The sequence below is a fragment of the Panicum virgatum genome, chromosome 9N, assembly GCF_016808335.1.
Source record: "Panicum virgatum strain AP13 chromosome 9N, P.virgatum_v5, whole genome shotgun sequence".
In the NCBI taxonomy this organism is placed as follows: domain Eukaryota; kingdom Viridiplantae; phylum Streptophyta; class Magnoliopsida; order Poales; family Poaceae; genus Panicum; species Panicum virgatum.
This window is the reverse complement of record NC_053153.1, coordinates 28,302,860-28,315,731: the sequence shown is the minus strand read 5'-3', so window position 1 is coordinate 28,315,731 and position 12,872 is coordinate 28,302,860. Positions and strand designations below refer to the sequence as shown.

At 49.2% G+C, this 12,872-nt stretch overlaps 1 protein-coding gene across 1 annotated transcript; it reads left to right on the top strand.

The window, feature by feature from the left end:
- Nucleotides 1-1,634, top strand: LOC120692562. The gene has a single exon (XM_039975887.1). The coding sequence runs from the start codon at nt 40-42 to the stop codon at nt 1,246-1,248; it is 1,209 nt and encodes a 402-aa protein (XP_039831821.1). The 5' UTR covers nt 1-39; the 3' UTR covers nt 1,249-1,634.
- The last annotated feature ends 11,238 nt before the right edge of the window (nt 1,635-12,872 follow it).

Here is a 12,872-nt window from a genome sequence, read left to right as displayed (position 1 = left end):
TACCTATCCATTTTCCCAGATCCAATCCCGACTACTCCCATGGCGGCCGGCGGCGGCCGCGGCGGCCCCCGGCTCCCCGAGGATCTCGTTATCTGGGAGATCCTGACGCGTCTGCCGGTGAAGCCCCTCCTCCGGTGCCGCGCCGTCTGCCGCTCCTGGCGCCGCCGACTCACCTCCGACGCCAAGTTCCTCCTCGCCCACCACCGTCGCCAGCCCTCGCTCCCGCTCGTCACCACCTGGGACACGGACACGAATGAGAGAAGGATCGACGCCCTGGACCACCGCACCGGCGAGCGGCATCCTGTCGCGCGGAGGACGGGCCCGATCGCTGCCTTCGAGAACGACCACCACGTGCTCGCTTCCTGCGACGGCCTCATCATCCTCCATGAGTACGGCGGCCTCGAGATCTGCAACCCGGCGACCCGCCAGCGCGCCCCCCTGACGCTGCTCCACGGCGCCGCCTGCATCTGCGCGCTTTACCCTCACCGCCCATCCGGGTCGCACCGAGTGCTGTGCTGCTTCAAGAGAGCCGAGGACGGCCACGCCGTGTACCACGTGCACACCCTCGGGTCCGGCGAGCTCAGGTGCGTCGGAGAGCCTCCCGGGCCGTGGGCGTCCGGGGATGTGGCGATGGTGGTGTCGATGTTGGGGTTGATTGACCCGCCCGTCCTGGCAGGCGGCAGGATCTACTGGCACCCGTTGAAGCTGCCCGGCGGCAACGCCGGCGACGACAAGTGGAAGGCCAACAACATGTTGGTGTTCGACACCATGTCCGAGTCCTTCCAGCATTTGCTGTCGCCCGTCGCTGGCCCCTTTCTTGAGTTGTTTGAGATGAACAACGGCGCTCTTGGATTGTACCACTACCTCGGCAGCAGCACGACTGATCTCTGGGTGCTAAAGGATCACCAGAGCTGGTCCTGGTCGTTGAGCAGCCGGATCAAATTGGACGTGTTTTTCTCTATGCTGCCGGTACTGGACCCAGAAGGAGATGTGCTCGTCCTTTCTGACAGAGGGGAGCCAGGCATCGAATATCTGCATCACATTTCTGGTGCCAATGGCAGTTTGTTGGCTCGGTATAAATGGAGCCCTTCTCTGAGGCTTACCAGGCATAGGTTGAAAGAGAGCCTTGTCCGCCATGACTTCTTCTTGATGAAAGGTAATACTGGTGGTATGGATGAAAAACCATTGTTTGATGGCTTGTCAACTGTGACGGTGCTTTGTGATGATAATTCTGAGTCACATTATTGAGAAACAACGGTATTAGTCTGTGCTGGCAAGCTGTTTCATCTCAGCAGGATGGACAACTGTCTAGTAATAAGAGCTCTGCAGATTAGTAATAACTTGAAACTATACCGAGTGTGGTATTTATTTTCTCTTTTCGCATGAGTCATGAACACACACACTTTATTTTGGTTACGTCATGCCTTTTTAACCTTGTGTCTTTTATTTGTAATAACTTGCAAGCATATCTGGTAATCAAATGATGCTGCATAGAGATTTCAGTAAGCTGATATGTCTGCCTCTCTGTGTAAGCACATAATTTTGATTTTGTATTCCTTAGCTGTGCAAAGTCTGGTAGAGCAGTATCCAATAAGCAACAACAATATGATGAGTAACCTGCAACTATTGTGTCATGTTTTTTATGCTTTTCCCCATCTTCCTGAACATATGATCAGCATGCAGAATAAAGTACTCTGAACATATTTTCTCTACTTGATTGTTTTCATTAGGCCTTTTCCCTATTTGTACTCGTTGTGTTTAGCACACAATTTCAATCAGCATATTTTTCCATCAGTGCTGCTCCTGGCATACCCCATTTGCTGTTCTTGCCTTCCTTTCTTTTAGTAAGCCTTTTTTAATATAAAACCTCATATCAAACTTTAATAGCTTTGAGCTACCGAATTGTGTTGTGAGTAAAAATTAGTGCTTCCGTGCAAATTTAGCATATGAATAAGGTCCTGTTTGATCCCTAGGACTAACAACTAGTTGACAAATTTTGTCTCTAATGATCCAAACATTAGTCCACTAGTCATGCACTAGTTGTTAATCCATTACTCCGCATACATAATAGGGATATTTGTTAGTTCTAGTCCATCCAAACAGGCCATAAATAACCTGCTGGGTCTAACACTATCTGATTGTAAGTCTGATATTCTGGGTGCATTTCACTCAATTGTCTCAGTGTCAGTGGTAGTAGTGTGATTTAGTAGCGTGTTTGCTTCATGGGATTGGGAATCAATATTCTGTTTCACCTTATTTGTTGCCTCTGTATAAGCCATGGTTTTGTTTCTATTCTTGGCATATTGTCTTTATCGAAATGAAAATATCCTATATATGGAGTGTAAATGCATCTTATAAACATATGGAGAAATGTGTAGCCTTAGTATCATATCTGATATACACTAAATACCATTCTATCAATTTAGAAATGTACTCTTAGAAGTTGTGTTCCAGTATTTTAGAATTTGTATAGCAAAAAAGTAGGCTTCAACAAATGTGTGCTATCTGACTTTGTAAATTAGAAAGGTGGCTATCCCTTGATTTTCAGAGGCCATAGGCACTCGTTATCTGTCTTAAAACAGCAAAGGCTGTTGTGGACCTCTTCTTTTTTTATAGGAGTTTTCTATTTTACAAAATGGCTAAGCAATGGAATTTGGCTACTAAAAACCAAGCTATTGGAGTTGCTTTAAACTGTGTTCTGGTGTTTTCCATTACAAAAAAATGTGCTTTCTGAGTTACTGGTGATAATTTTGGTATATCTATCTATCTCAGCTTACTCATCCCCTATAGGATGGTATTGGTGGCAACCAATACTGGTTTTTAGATTTATTGGGAGAGATGCTCCAACAGATCAGCAACAATCTCCCCCGATGTATCCGACCACAGAAGGCTTGATACCGCATCCACTCTTCTTACCACTCTGACTTGTTTTATATTGATTAGGGTGGAAAATCTATTTTTATAAAAACAAAAATAATATATAACTCGTATTTAAGGCCTGTATAAAAATTAAAGCACAAACTTTGTAGATCATAATGCAACTTTGATTAGTGCAGATAGGTGTTGCTTGCTAGTGTGTTTAAAAGCTCAAAAAAGTGAATTAGATGTTCTTTTCAATCATGGTTTTTAAAGCGGCAAGGCGAGCTGTGGGGAGCCACTCATTCAAGTTGCCTAGGCGACACCTAGGCGTCCATAAGGCATGGGAAGGCGACATCATATGATCATTAAAAACTTTAAAGCAGGAGCATGTTTAGGGATAAAAAGGAAAATGAAAAAATAAAAGAAGGACAAGGAATAAAAAAGGCCCAACTCAACATATGGCCCATAAAAGCCCTCCCTAACTATGGTGAACTATCTAGGTTTGACCCTGCTCCTCTATATGCGCTCCTTCCTCATAATACTGCTCCTCTCCAACCTCCAGGTGCCTCATCTCCCTCCCGACCCTATTCTCCATGTCCACTGTTGGAGCCGCTCCTTCCAGATCTTCCCTCTGTTTCGTCACTGTGGCTGCCGCCCCTTCTAGATCTCCCCTCCCCAGCCTCACTGCTGCTGCCGCACCCTTCTAGATATCCTCTCCCCTTTCTCACTATTGCCGCCACTCCCCTTCTAGATCCCTATGCGAGATTTCCTACTGCTGCCCTTCAAGAGCTTGAACCGAATGGGATGGAAGCAGAAATGGGTTGTTAGCCTTGCCTGGTCCTCCTCCAGTTCTTCCTCTCTCTCCTCCCTCCAATGTTCTCTCATTTTGCTGACTTTTGTCATGGCGTCCAGGACGTCTAGGTTTTTTTCAGCGCCTGAACGCCTAGGCGAAGACTTAAAAACCATGTTTTCAACCTTTGCAACTCAATTTGAAAGTCTTAAGAACTGTTTGACATTGCCATTTTGGCAATTGATTTCTGTTGAAAACTGCTAGACAAAGGTGTGATGTTTCTGCTCTAGGTTTTAGTCTAAACATAGCTTTAGATATTCGGCCAGTAGTTAGCCTTGTTTGTCTCTGTGTTGGTAATTGTTTAGATACTACAAGTTGGTAAATCGTGTTTTTCCTCAGTCTGCACGCTCTGGTCCAGTGTTGACACTGCCATGTTGGCATCCTTGTTTCTCTCGCTCTGGTCACTCTCTAGCCGTCTGTGTCAGCTGGGAAGATGTTAGTACCAACTTGTGGACAGTGGCGTTGGATTAGTCTCCACCGATGCTATATAGGTGCGATTGATTATTTGGTCTATTTCTGGTGAGTTATGCAAGGGACAGCCAAATTTAGGCTTACGTAATACTCCCTCCGTTCCTAATACTCCATCCGATTATTCTAAGAATCTTGGAGAGTTAAAAAATTTCAAATTTGACAAAATTTATACAACAAGATAATAACATTTACGATAATAATTAAGTATCATTAGATTCTTTATTAGTTATATTCTCACAATATACCTATTTAGTGTTATAAATTTTTGTGTTTTTCTCTATAATTTTGGTCAAACTTTAAGATAATTTGAGTCTCCAAGATTTTTGAAATGACTTATAATTTGAAACGGAGGGAGTACTTTGTAGATTTGTTTGTTTAGCTATATATCTTGTCTTGGCCCGCATAAGATTTTATTTGGATGGCTGCATTGCTCCATGGGATGCACTGTTGTAGCTAGGATGGAGCTAAAACTTGACCAGCTGGAGCGATGTGCAGCGCACTGTTGTAGCTAGGATGGAGCTAAAACTTGACCAGCTGGAGCGATGTGCAGCCTGCACAACAGGATACGAGCCATTTGGGGGTGATTGGATGGGTGGCTATCCCCTTAGCCAGACTTCCACAATGCAGTCTATGGATGTTTGGAAGTCTGCATTACCTCCTAAGCCTGGCTAAGCTAGTGCAAAAAGCCCCCTCCAGCCTGCATTGTGGGGAATACCCAATTTGGGTGTTTCCAGCTTATGCAGGTTGCATAAGCTGGCATAGTGCATGCAACTCGTTCTGCCCACCTCCCTCTGTCTCGCACCGCCCGCCGGAGCTCGCCGGACGAGGCCGCGCCGCCCGCCAGAGCCCCGGACGGAGGGAGAGAGGGACTGATCCCCGCCGCGGGAGGAAGGATCCGGCGAGGGGGCGCGGCGAGGACGCACGGCAGAGGGCGAGGGGAGAGCGATGAGCTGAATGCGTGACGAGGAAGGGCACGGCAAGGACGCGCGGCGAGGCCCCGTGCGGATCCTGTCCCGCAGCTTCGCACCGCGGCCGGCGGATCGACGCGCCGCCGCCCCCGCTCCCGTGCGGGCGCCCTTGCACACAGTGGCGAGTGCCTGGGCCGGCCAGAGGGCGCCACCGCGTCGAATCGAGGGAGGGAAGGGCCGCGGCGGAGCTCTACAAGCACCCAGTCGCCTCGCCGGCCGAGCTCTGGGCCTCCTCCACACCGCCGAGCTCGAATCACGCCGAGCTCGTTGTGCCGCCCACCGCTCCTCACGTCAGATCCCACCGCCGCGCAAGCTCCGATCCGCGCGGCGGAGGTGCCGAGGGAGGGAGCTCGGGAGGGCGCGGATCCAGCCGCCGGCGCCGCCGGAGGGAGGAGGGAGGAAGGAGGGGGCCGCGCGGCGTGGATGTTGCTTGGGAGGAGGGAGGTGGAGGCGCGGCGCCGACCAAGTCACTGGAGTGGGAGAGAAGAGCAGAGAAATAGAGGTGGTAATTTCACTAACATTCAATGCAAGGTCACCCTACCAACATCTACAGCCAACCAAATACAAACCGGACAACACAGGCCTACTGCTAGCCACCCAACCAAACACACACGAATTGTACTGGTTAAGCCTGGCCAACTCTAGCCTGGCTTATAGATGGCCAAATGGGTGGCCCAGCCCAACACGACACTAACCCGCTTTAGGCACGGCCCACTTAGGCACGCTAAGTTAACCGTGTCGTGTCGTGCTGGTTCATGGGCCGAGCCAGCGGCCCAGGGACGACCTGAAGGTCGCTGGACCATGTCGGGCCGGCCCATCTAACCCATCAACATGCCAACCCGCCGGCCCATCCAGCACGCCTCCGCCACGGCTCGCCAGCCGCAGCCTGCACGCGTCGCCGCCGCTCGCCTGCCGCCACCTGCGCGTGCTGCCGCTGCTCGCCGGCCGCCACCTGCGCGTGCTGCCGCTGCTCGCCGGGGCGTCCCAGCTTGCGTTCGCCCCAGCCTGCGCATGCCGGCCGCCCCATCCCGCGCGTGCCGCCGCAGCTCACAGGCCCATCGCGCGCACGCCGGGCGCTGCTCGCCGGCCGTCCGCAGCCCGCGGCTTTGCGCCCGCCGACCGCCTCCGGCCCTCCCCTGCGCCGGCCGCCGCCGCTTGCAAGCCCTGGTGTGCACGAGAGAGAGGGGGATCGAGAGAGTTGAGTGTGGCGGCTGAGTGGATGGAAGTGAGGGAGAGATAGGGATTGGGGTTTTAGGGTTGAGGGGGGGATATGGGCTATTAATGGGCCAAATTGTTCCAGACACAAAATTAGTCCTGCCTGATCGGGTTAGGCCCGTTAGTCGTGTCGTGTCCAGGTCAGCACTATGGGTCGGAGTCCAGGCCCAGGCACTACCCTATGCATCGTGTCGGGTCGACCCTGACCTTATTGGTCGTGGGCTGGGCTGGGTTAGAGTAAGGTTTTTTTTGTGTCGTGCCTAGTGCGGCCCATTTGACCCAGCCCATTTAGCCATCTATAACCTGACTTAGTTTTCTAACCAGGCTAGAACTAGCCAGGCAACCAATCACATCTTTTGTGTTTTTCGTTGTGCAAGTGTACATGGCCTATTCAGGCTACCAAACATCCCAGCCTGCATTACGCAAGCCTGGGTATGCTCTTATACAGCCTACCGATCACAAACTTGTTTTGGGTACGCTTTAAAACTCATGCATGGTCTCTGTGTCCCTGTACGGTTTTGGCTATCGGTGGCCGAGCACCAACCTCGCGTCTGCCACCGCGCCTGGCCGTGCTGCTGCCCTGCCCCTGGCGTCACTCTGCCACGCTCATCCTTTTAGAAAGAATAGACACTCCTACAGAAATAAGCTTTTGTCCCGATTCCAAATCCCCCTTTCATCCTAGTTTTGAAACCGGGACAATAAAACCGGGACAAAAGGCCCGGACCCTTTAGTCCCGGGTGAAATAACCGGGACTAAAGTCTATGTGTAACGTAAAAAAATATTATGTGCAACCCAGAACTCGAGATGTCTTGCCTCGCGTGTAATTTCTTTACCACCCCACCTACACACCAAATGTGACTTTAGAATGAATGCATTCCTGTTAAACTAATACGTGAAGAACCCTTTTGTCCGGGTTGGAGCCACCAACCGGGACAAAAGGGGTCCTTTTGTCCCGGTTGGTGTTACCACCCGGGACTAAATGTCCAGAGTCTTTTGTCCCAGTTGGAGCCACCAACAGAGACAAAAGGGGGTCATTTTGTCCCGGTTGGTGCCTCCAACCAGGACAAAAGGTCCCTGTCCCCCGTTGGCCTGGCTAGCCGTTGGACCCGGGACTAAAGCCATCTATTATCCCGGGCCCAAAAGCAATTGGGACAAATGGCCTGGAACAAAGACCTATTCTATAGCAGCGAGACCGTCACCCCGCCACGGTCATCCTTTTAGAAAGAATAGACCATCTGTATATTTCGAAATTGGTTAAGTTACCACAGAGGCACGGACACTTTATTGTGACAGGTACATTACTTACCACTTCAATAACAATATCATGGAATTCTAGAATAAGTTTTAAAAAAACATAAACACCCGTATTAAGTTGAAGATTTTAATTTAGACAATCAGGTTCCACTACAAGGAACGCCGCAACCACGGAGTTACGTTCAATTCGTTTAAATAAGTTTAATTGATCCTACACAGTTATTTTTTCCTCCCCCTCTTCTCTCTACTGGCAGGGTTGGGAGGCAAGCACCATAACTATGCATCGAGCGATGGATGGAGCGAGCCGCGGGACCAAACGGGGCGACCTGGGAGCACGGCAGTTCCACGGACGCGTGCGAGAGGGAGCTGGGCGGGGCAATTGCGTCGAGGTTTAATTAGCAAGGCGAGATGATATCTTTCTAATCCATATCTTTATCTTTATATATATATATATAATAAAAAATGGACTGATTTTGCGATCCATTGACTTTGTACGTCACATTTCTCTCATTGGTGGGCTCCGCGGCCCAATGCTAAATTTACAGTTGACTGTAACTTAGTAAACTCACGGTCGATTGTTTCACTCACCCTCTCTGCTCCCTCTTTCCCATTTCTTTCTTTCTTTCTCTTCTCTTTTCGCTCTCTTCCCTCTCCTCCCAGATCTAGCGGGCCTGGATGGCGCGGCGGGGTGGAGCCGGCTCGCCGGCAGCGGCTGGGAGGCGCGCCGGCGGCGGGATGCTCCGCGCGGACGAAGGAGTGCAGCAGAACTGCAGAAATCAGGATTGCATCTGCAGCAGGCGGGATGAGAATTGAAGCCTGCCTGTGCCTGATGGGTACAGGGGCACTGAATCGAAGGCTTGACCGCGCCCTAGCTTATGCTCAAAAAAAAAAGACCGCGCCCTAGCTTCCGCCTCAGATTTCGCATCGGAGTGCGTGCGCTGGCTCCTTTCGTCCCGCGCCGCCGGCCGGGATGCACCGCTGCTTCAGGTAATTGTTATTTTTCTTTTATTTTTTGTTGCAAAAAATTCTTTACAAATTTTTTTCATCCGATTTTTTTAATTTTGAATGCAAAATTTTTTTACTCAAGTCTTTCTTTTGTTTTGGATGAAAAAAAAATCTATCAGAGCTTTTTTTGTTTTGAATGTAAAAGTTTTCTCATCTATATTTTTAAGTTTGTTTTTTTAAATTTTTTCTTCCAAATTTTTCTCGTCAATTTTTTTGTCGCCTCTCGATTTATTTCCTTGAAAAGTTTTTCAAAATTTTTTTATCACAAAACGATAAAAAAGTTATTAAAAAAAATACGGTCGGGAAATCGACCATACGGACCAAAACTAGCGAGCTCCGCTCAGGCTGTCCTCTCTCCCTACCCACGACCAAACCCATGCACCTCTTCCGTCCGTGAGGCTCCGTCTCCAATACCTTTCCGCGTCCGCGATCGAATCCGCATGCCTCTCGAGCTCTCCCTGTTGTGTACCACCACGTCTTCTCCTTCCCCTATCGGATCGGCCAACCTCAGGCTCTTGTTGATGCAGCTATAGCCCTGTTTGTTTCCGATCATAAGCCGATTCCGGATGGAAATAAGCGAAAATCCCACCCAAATGCCTCGCTTATTTTTCGCTTATCTGAACCGCTGCTTCTCTGGACAGGGCCGTCTTCAGGAATTTGGGGCCCCAATGCGAAATATAATTTGGGGCCCTATTTGTAAAAAATATTTAGTCTAATACTACTAATTAAGATTGAGCGGATGATTGTATTCTTTATCTCTTCTTATATATTTTAGAACAATTTTCACTACTGCAAAAATGATTTGTAGGAATATCTTTTTTTTTCTAAAGGCGGTCAAAATGTAACCCGCTCCCACAAAAGGAGCGGGCCTACTATAGCACCTGGCCCGCCCCTAGAAAAGTATTTTTAGGGCGGGTGACGCCATTACTTGCTCCTAAAATAGAGCTATGACGCCTCCACGCGCCCCTTAAAGCTTTCGAATTAATCTAACCACTAATTAAACCACTAGGGCGGGTATAATTATCGGATTATAGAACAAATAAAATATTTAAGCTATTATTGATTATTCTAACCACTGATTAAACCTATGAGATGTTTTCATTTTTAATCTTTGAAAAGGAGCAACGATATAAGTGATTACTTACACCTTGGTTTGAGTATTTCATTATTGACTTATCAACCGATTTTTATCAAAGCACCAATAAGTTGGACGGCTAATCTTCAAAATACCTGAGTATCTGACGGACAGACCGTGCTGAGTGTCATGGACGGACATACAGACCTATACCAGTATCTACGCTTGGAGGCCCCACCTATTTAGGGGCCCTGTGGGAGCGCCCACCTTGCACACCCTCTTCAATGGGCCTGTCTCTGGAAATCCGGATACAACGTGAAGACCGATTCTTCCCAATGTGTCGCGAGACTCGCGCATGGGAGAAGCGAGCGGATTTTCTCCCCTACCCCCGATACACCTCTCGTTCCCCGTCCTCCTCTCGTTCCCCCGTCCTCCGAGCCCCGACCCCCCTCTGCTCCTCTGCTCGCCACCGCCCCTTACCGCCGCCGGCCCCCTCCTGACGCCGCGGCCCTCTACCGCGGCTGCCCCCCTCTTGCGCCGCTCGCCGCCCTCGGGGAGACCCGCCCCTCCTGCACGGACCCAAGGGCCCCTGGCCCTCTCCTGCGCCGCTCTGCGGTCTGTCCTGCATGCCCGTTGAAGAGGGTGTGCAAGGTGGGCGCTCTCACAGGGCCCCTAAATAGGTGGGGCCTCCAAGTGTAGATACAGGTATAGGTCTGTATGTCCGTCCATGACACTCAGCACAGTCTGTCTGTCAGATACTCAGGTATTTTGAAGATTAGCCGTCCAACTTATTGGTGCTTTGATAAAAATCGGTTGATAAGTCAATAATAAAATACTCGAACCAAGGTGTAAGTAATCACTTATATCGTTGCTCCTTTTCAAAGATTAAAAATGAAAGCATCTCATAGGTTTAATTAGTGGTTAGATTAATCAACAATAGCTTAAATATTTTATTTGTTCTATAATCCAATAATTATACCCGCCCTAGTGGTTTAATTAGTGGTTAGATTAATTCGAAAGCTTTAAGGGGTGCGTGGAGGCGTCACCCATCCCTAAAAATAGCTCTATTTCAGGAGCGAGTAATGGCGTCACCCGCCCTAAAAATACTTTTCTATGGGCGGGACAGGTGCTATAGTAGCCCCGCTCCTTTTGTGGGAGCGGGTTACATTTTGACCGCCTTTAGGAAAAAAAAGATATTCCTACAAATCATTTTTGCACTAGTGAAAGTTGTTCTAAAATGTATAAGAAGAGATAAGGAATATAATCATCCGCTCAATCTTAATTAGTAGTATTATACCAAATATTTTTTTACAAATAGAGCCCCAAATTATATTTGGCACCGGGCCCCAAATTCCTGAAGACGGCCTTGGTCCTGCGGCCTTCCTCCCTCCGCCCAGAACCACACGCCGGTGCCTGGAAACGCGCGGCCCGTGGTCCCTGGCTGCCGGATCTGCGAGGAACCACAGAGCAGTCGCCGCCCTCCCTACCAATCGCCGCACTTGTTTGCCATCCAGGAGCAGCACCGCCGGCTCATGACTGACAGCCGATTTGGATTAGACTGCGAGGAAAGCCGACCCCCATAGAGCAATCAGTCCAAGCAATCGCGGGGCGGTTACCGACACGGGAAGGAAGAGATCGTGGCAAGTGCGGGGTGGATGGATCTCCACTCCACGTCTCCATGCCAGTCCAGCTGCAGCAGTGGGCCGGCAGGAGGACGAGGGAGACACCAAATTTCTGTTGTTCAACAAATTGTGCTGGAACAAGTATTGTTATATTTGTGATGTTAATCTATTTGATCTAACAGTAATATAATTATGTAGTCAAAATACTCAGAAAATATAAGAATTATTGAATTCTACTCGTATTCAGTAAAAAATGAGATGTCATCAACCTCAAGGGCATTTTAGACATTTTACTACTCAACTTAGAGAATCGACTCAAAATAATCAGAATTGCCAAACACCCAACTTATTCAGACATTCGATTCTCCAGGCAGCTAGCTTATCTTAGAATTCTAATTCTCAAAAAAACGAGCTTCAGAAAAGTGGAAAATCTCTCCTCCCCGTCCTCCCTGAGATCCCGAACACCCGCGCAGGCCGCAGGGGCTCTGTCATCCACGAGATGTCGTGCGGCGGCCAGGCTACGACATGCTCCGCATCCGGTGCCATGATAGCGACACACGCACTCACCGGCCACCACACGTCCACACGCTCAACTCTCTCCAGGTCCAGGCTAGGCCTCTGTATATCGGCTGCTCCGTGTCTCGCCAATGGCAACCCTAGCCGACAGCCTGCATCACTCTTGATGCGCGTATGGGCTCGTCGGCGGACAACACCTCGTCCAACGGCACTGGGTGCCTGGGTGAGGCTCATCCATGGCTCGTCTCTGGTCTAACGGCAATCCCTGTGGGTGAAGGTGACGGCGTTGTGCCAAGATGCAGGCACAACTAGCTTATGCTGAACTTGCAGCTCGTGGGAGTTCGTTTGCCTTTCAATGACCTGAATTTTGGTTGAGCCTCTGTGAGATTTGAGCATGTTACTTCTTGGATTTCATGTATGGCAGTTAATTTCCAGGATACATTGTCAGTCAGTGCCAAGACGATCAAAAATGGTTTGCAACTCGATCTTTATACCTACACTTTATTTGGGGCTTCTGTAATATGAATATGATGCAAGAGGCTAGAGAAGTTGCTTTAGAAATTGGGGAGCATCACTACAGGAAAACGTTAGTTTGCCTATGCCACAACCTTTGCCGTGGGCGAAACCACGGGTACACGGCAAAGAATAGGTTTGCCGTGTGCCAAAAGAAAAGGCACACGGCAAAGATCTAGCACACGGTCTACCCATGTTTTGCCGTGTGGCCCGAGAACCATCACACGGCAAACGCAAGGCACACGATAAAATGGACATCTTTGCTGTGTACCTAACGTTAGACACACGGCAAATGTGGCTTCCAGTGCCGCCGTTTACCGCCCGTCACATTTTGCCGTGTACCTAGGTGCAGCACACGGCAAAATTTGAGTTCGCCGTGTGTTTTTCCCTAGGCACACGGCAAAGTATTTTTTAAAAAAACAGAGTTTAGCCTCCACACATTTTCTTGTATAAGCATACAGTACATGCTGCTCCATGTTAAATTTTGGTAAATTTCTCGATATTTTTGCTATATTTAGACATTT

Bases quoted from the DNA above. Each gene is read 5' to 3' on its own strand.
- LOC120692562 (XM_039975887.1), top strand. From the start codon at position 40: ATGGCGGCCGGCGGCGGCCGCGGCGGCCCCCGGCTCCCCGAGGATCTC.